This window comes from Equus przewalskii, chromosome 6, assembly GCF_037783145.1.
Source record: "Equus przewalskii isolate Varuska chromosome 6, EquPr2, whole genome shotgun sequence".
In the NCBI taxonomy this organism is placed as follows: domain Eukaryota; kingdom Metazoa; phylum Chordata; class Mammalia; order Perissodactyla; family Equidae; genus Equus; species Equus przewalskii.
In genome coordinates, this window is record NC_091836.1 from 69,415,770 (window position 1) to 69,421,769 (window position 6,000).

The 6,000-nt window shown below is 56.2% G+C and overlaps 1 protein-coding gene across 6 annotated transcripts in view; it reads left to right on the top strand.

Moving 5' to 3' along the window:
• The window catches only part of CHRDL2 (chordin like 2), a 43,904-nt gene extending 39,545 nt beyond the window's left edge, over positions 1–4,359 (top strand). For 3 of the 6 annotated variants that reach the window (XM_070624172.1, XM_008526139.2, XM_070624169.1), the window contains 3 exons: positions 802–856; positions 3,433–3,525; positions 4,197–4,359. In XM_070624172.1, coding sequence (XP_070480273.1) covers positions 802–856; positions 3,433–3,525; positions 4,197–4,287 — 239 coding nt within the window. In that variant the 3' untranslated portion in view covers positions 4,288–4,359. The remainder of the gene's footprint in view (positions 1–801; positions 857–3,432; positions 3,526–4,196) is intronic. The other 3 variants (XM_070624173.1, XM_008526140.2, XM_070624170.1) reach the window with 1 other exon arrangement.
• Positions 4,360–6,000: the final 1,641 nt, after the last annotated feature.

Genomic DNA, 6,000 nt, shown 5'->3' on the forward strand with positions numbered 1-6,000 from the left:
TCTGCCTGTCCCCTTCCTGTGCTCTGGGCCCCCAGGGGCCTTAGGGGCATTTGGTTGATCAAGGGCCTATGGCTGCCCTTCTAGGTTCAAGAGGCCCTGATCCCAAGACAGAGGAGACATGATTCTGTGACTGACAGTTCTGATAAGCTCACCCACTCTGAGATGCCGGGGCCTGGAAGTGCTCCCTCTCCTGGGGGGAAGGGGTCATTGCACCTTGCAGGGAGGCAGGACCGAGGAATGTCTGTCCTGGTGAAGCAAAGAGATGTCTCTGGGTAGAATCCAGCACCTGTGAGGGGAGAGCTGCTCAGGCAGGAGGGCCCCCCCCCCCCAGCATCCTCAGAGCAGGAGGCCCTTGAGGCTAGACCCCTTCAGCCCTTTCTAGATGGTGGGTTCTTTCCCTCCAAGGTAAGTTGACATCAGAAGATATTTCTCACACCGTGAGAAACTCACCATATTCAACAGGCTGCTCATATCACCAGCTGAGGGTCAGCAGGAGATTCATTGAGAAGGGAACTGCTGAGAGGTCCGTTTTCTGGCTCTTCTCGTGAAACAGAAATCCCCTGGGTGGGATAAAAGAAACGAAACCCTTTAAGTGTGGATTAGCTCTGAAGTCACTTTTCCTACCGGTGGGTTTGGCTGGGAGTGGGGTGGGGGTGGAAGAGGGGATGCTAATAATGATGACAATGACGATAACAACCAATGTGTGAAGCGCTTCAGAGTGTATGAAGTGCTTTCACATTCGTTATCTCATTTGATCCTCAGCGATCCTGAGAGTTAGGTATTATTATCCCCATTTTACAGATGAGGAAACTGAGGCTCAGAGAGGTGAAGTACCTGGCCCAAGGCCACACAGCCAGTAAGTGGAGGAGCTAGAGCCCATGTCTTGTGACGTCAGATGCGGCTCTTTCCCTGCTCTACTCTGCCCCCTGTCGTAAGAGGAATGGACGAAGAAAGCGGAGCTGTTCAGCCTGGAGAAGAGAAGACTCAGGGGGACAGGACTGGCTTCATGGCTCTGCAGCACTGCCCCAGGCAGAGGGAGCAGTTGTGTTTGAGTGACCACAAGGGTCAGAACAACAAGCAGGGGCTTTGGAATCAGACCTGGGTTTGAATCCCAGCTCTGCCGTTTCTTAGCTGTGTTGCCTTGGGCAATCACTTGACCTCTCTGGGCCTCAGTTTTCTCTTCTGTTAATTGGGGAGGAGGGTTTCTGGAGGATTAAATGAAATAACATAGGTGCAGTCCCTGGCCTATAATAGGTGCTAACAAGTCCTCATCCCACATCATTAGTCGGTTGGAATTGCAGAGAAGCGGGTGTCCGCCAATGAGAGGAAGCTCTCATAGTTAGAGCCTTCCTCTAGTGGAAGGGAGCGAGCAAGCTCTGTTCACAGGAGCGTGTAAGCAAGGGCTGGGGGGATTCTGCCAGCAGCTGGGGAGCTAGATTCACTAACCCTTATAGTTGTTTTGCACCTTGAGATCCCATCGGCCCTGGAGGGTGCCAGCTGCATGTTTTCTCTGGCTTCCCCACCTCTGCCAGGTGCTGGGACTCAGAGAGCAGACCCCAGCCTCTGGCCTTATGTGACCTGGGTGCAGCAAGAGCTCCCCGGGAGCTGAGCTGGTCAGGGAGGCTCCGTGGAAGATGGGCCTGGGGCTGGACAGGACTTAGAAAAGCAAGAGGTGCACACTGCAGGCAGGGTGGTGGCAACGGCCTCAAACTCTGGCCCTCGACCCAGGTTTGTGGCCCTGCGCTCTGTGAGTGCTGTGTAGCAGGCACTATGTGTAAGGTGCTTCATTTAATCCAGATGAGAAACCTGAGGGGTGTGTATTAATGCCCCATTCTGCAGATAGGAAAACTGAGTCTGAGAGGTACGATGACTTGCTCAAAGTCACCTGTAAAGCTTTTGGTTATGCTTTACAGGGTACAGTGTGGGGACCCACCCAACTCCCTGTCACCTCCTCGGGGGTTGGTGCAGTGGCAGGCCTGGGGCAGAAGGACCATCTCACGCTTGTGCTCCAGCCTGGGCCTTTGGAGCGAGTCTCTCTCACATCCTGGTCCTTGGCATCTGGGCGGGGGATCCCAAGGACAGTGCTAGACATTCCTGGCCTCCTGGACTTCTGTCCCAGGACCAGTGCTGTCTGTTCACCTCAGTGGGATCCTACTCAGATTCCCATGAGCAAGGCCAGTGCTGGTTTTCTTGAGGACGGTGCTGGCCTCGCAGAGGCCTTGCTGTCACATCTGTTCTTTCTGGCCACAGACCCTGGTGGTAACAGCTGGTGCAACTTCACGGCCGATGTGCTCAGGGCCTCAGCATCACGTGTGGTGCCATGGCCAGCTCCCCATGGAACGCAAACATCAGGAGGTCCAGCTAATCCCTCATTCCCCCTCGGGCCTGGCCTAGACTGGGTTCACATACATTTGCTTATCCCTCCGTCCTTCCATCCATCCATCCATCCATACATCCTCCATCCAGGGATCCATTCATTCACTCATTCATTCTACCTGCTTAATGTGGGCCAGGTTTAGGGGACCCAGAGAGGAAAGCACTCCAGGAGTTCCCAGGCTGGTAGGGGAGGCAGGAATAGACACAATGATAGCACATTAGAAATAGGGACGATCACAAACAGATGCCAAGAGCTGTGGGTGCCCCAAGGAGGAAGTTATAACTACCTGGGCCAGGGGAAGGCAGGGAAGGGAATCAAGGAAGACTTCCAGCTCAGGCTTGGAGGATGAGTAGGAGTTCCCCTGTGGCCACAGGAGAAGGTGTTCCAGCAGAGGGGCGGCATATGTGAAGGCTTGGCCCCCTCAGGGCGTTTCAGGCAGTGGGTTGAGCTGGAGCACAGGTGAGGCCCCCCCGGGTTGGTCTGCCCAGAGCCCTGTGCTGAAAGGCGGCCCACGACTCTGACACTTGCCCTTGCTCTGGTGTCTGAGTAAGCACGTCTACTGATTTTATCATCCGTTCTCTGCCCAGAGAAAAGCTTGACCAGTCCATACGGGCCTGGCAGACTCCTGCCTCGCCTCCCTCCCTTCTCCCTGCTCCTCTCTACACTGGGGACAGGTGAGTGGTGTGAGGGCCGGATGGTGATGGTGACAGGAGCAGGGTCAGCAGAGTGGCAGTGGGAGGTCAGGGAAGGAGAGTGACAGGGTAACATGCATATTTTGGAACGGCCATAGTTAGGATCAGAGATTGGGTGGGAAAAGGGGGTCAGAAGTCTAGGGTAGTGACCCAGGCAAGACATGATGGGGCCTGAACGGGGAAGGTGGTGGTGGGGATGGAGAAGAGACTCACAATATTTAGGAAACTTAGTCCCCAGGATTTGGTGTCTGATCAGACTAGGAGAGGGGGGGAGGTGACTGGGTCCCTTCCGAGTCGAAGTCACCCTGTGTCACTGACTGCACAGCCCTGACTTTCTGCTCACGCCCTTATCTCTGCCCTCAGGAATCTTCCACTTGATTCAGATCAAGAAAGTCAGGAAGCAAGACTTCCAGAAAGAGGCACAGAACTTCCGGCTGCTCACCGACACCCACGAAGGTGGGACCTCGGGCTGAGGACTGGGGCCTGGGAAGAGAGCCGGGCGAGAGGCTGGGGCCTCGTGGAGAGTTCCAGGCTGCTGGTGCCGGGAGGGGGGGCTGTCAGCACAGACGTCAGTTCCCGGCACAGGAATCCAGTGGGCGTCTGCGCCAGAGATTTCCCAATTCGGAGCTCAGAAGCGGGAGGGTGAAGCAGAGCCAGCTGGATTGGGTCTTGGGGGTGGGGGAGACGGGGCTGTAGAGGAGGGAGGTCTGAGCCCCCAAACCTGGAGCTGCCTACTCCCTCTGTACTGGAACTCTCCTCGCCACTGTGCTCCCAGTGCCCTTACTGTGCTCTACACGACTCTGAGGAAGAGGGACCCAGAGGGGGCTTCAGGTGGAGGAGAGGGAGGCACAGATACGAGCCTCACCAGCAGGTGTCAGGAAACCAGCCCAGCCCCCAAAGGTGGTTGCAGGGTCATGCGCCAGAACTGATGGGGATACGGGGCATGATGGGGATACCCACCCCCTTCCTCCCTGTGGGCTCCAAACCCAGGCCCACCCAGTCCTCCTTGCCCTAAGTTTTTCCCACTCCAGTCACTGTGCCCCTGTTGTGTGCACGTGCACACACACCCCTGTACTCACCACACACACACACACACACACGCATCTCTTCTGCTTTCCTCCATGCAGGTCACTGGAGCGTCTTCCTAACCCAGACCCCGGAGCTGAAGGTCACAGCCAGTCCAGACAAAGTGACCAAGACCCTATAACGAAGACCTAAACAGTCGCAGAGATGAGCTTTATCACTTTTGTTATTATATATGAATAAATAAGAAATTGCATTACCTCTCAACCCTGCCTGTTGAGCTTACACCCTGTCGCCGGGTGCTCTCACAGTGACTGCAAGGCAGGCCTGGTGTTGCCATTTCACAGAGATGGAAACTGAGCTGCGGAAGGGGCAGAGACTGGCCCCAGCCTCCCCGCCCGGGCCCTTGTCTGCCACTGAGGCCTCTCCCCTGCTCTGTACTGCTTCTGGCCCTGGCCCCCGGCTACGGCACCTCCTGCTTTTATGGGCAGCCTCCCGTTCACAGTTCTTTGGCACTGAGCCTAGGAAGGGGGACTGACTCTGGTTAGCCAGCGGAGGGGTGAATGGAGCCTCAAAGCTTTCCCAGCAAATATTCCAGGGCTCCTTACAGTTGTCAGCCACACTTTACAATGAGGAAGCTGAGTTTGGGGAGGAGCAGTAACTTGCCTGAAGCCAGTACAGGATAGCAGCAGATGGGGAATTGGAGGCCAGGTCTCTTGCTCCGGGCGAGCACCCCTGCCCCATCCACCGTCCACCGTGAGCAATGCTACCAGCCCAATTGTTGTCACCTCAGGATTTCCAAGACGTGCCAGTCAGACTGCCAACCCTGGCACCATGGTCTGGAAGAAAGCCTAACAGTTACAACTGAAGACAACACCAATAATTTACCATGCCCACATGTACAATTCCTGGCAATTTCAAAGCCATTTTAATGCCCATAATTCCACGTAAGGCGAATACTGCAGGAATTACCCCCATTTTAGAGAGGAGAAAACAGAGAAAGGGGTTGGCCAACGTCTTCCCCAAGGCCTCAGTGATGAGCGGTGCAGCCAGGACTAGAACTCAGGCCTGCTGACTCCCAGACCACGCTCTCTCCCCAGTACAGCCGGTCTCAGTCATCCCACAGCCACGGCCCCCCGTCCCTAAGCCTGACTGGAAGCCCTGGGGAGATGATGTAAAGTGGCCTTTTGGCTGGAGTTCTGCCACCTGCAGCCACTTAGTGGGCCCTGGCTATTGTCTCCCGAGCCCCAGTCTTGTACCTGGGTGTCTGAGGTCTAGGAAGTGTGCTAAGCAGCCTACCAACGCCACCTCACTGAGCAGGGGCCCTCACCCTCCCCAAACTCCTCTGCCAGCTCCCCGGGGGCCTGGTCTGAGGGTCTGGGGCTTGGGGAACACGGCTGGAATCTCTCCCTCCTCCCCTGAGTCAGAAGACATCAGCTCCTCACAGCTACCCGCTCCCCCGTCACCTGCTCACCACGGGGGTTGAGCCTGGACTCTGGGGATGGGTTCTGAGCATCCTATGTCTAAAGCACAAGAAAGCTCAGCCATTCGCCTGCTGAACTCTGGTCATCCTTCAACTGAGCTCAGAAGTCTTCTTCTCAGTGAAGCTGTCCCTGCCGCCCCCAGCCCACCCTGCCCTCTGCACCGCGGCCCCTCTCTCTGCTGGAGCATGGGCTTGGAGGCCGGGCTCTGTAATCAGAGAAGGCACCGGGGCCTCAGGACAAGAATGGACTTCCCTCAATACTTTTCCTGGTGCTGCGGGCTGACTGCCTTCCTGGCTTAGCTGAAACCTGCGAGGTTCACCCCAAACCTTTTCCCGTGAAAGCGTGTTCAGCACAGCAGCACCTCCTCACTGGGTCCAGCCCCTTCTGCGTGTGTAAACACAAGACTTGTCTCGGGAATCTCTGA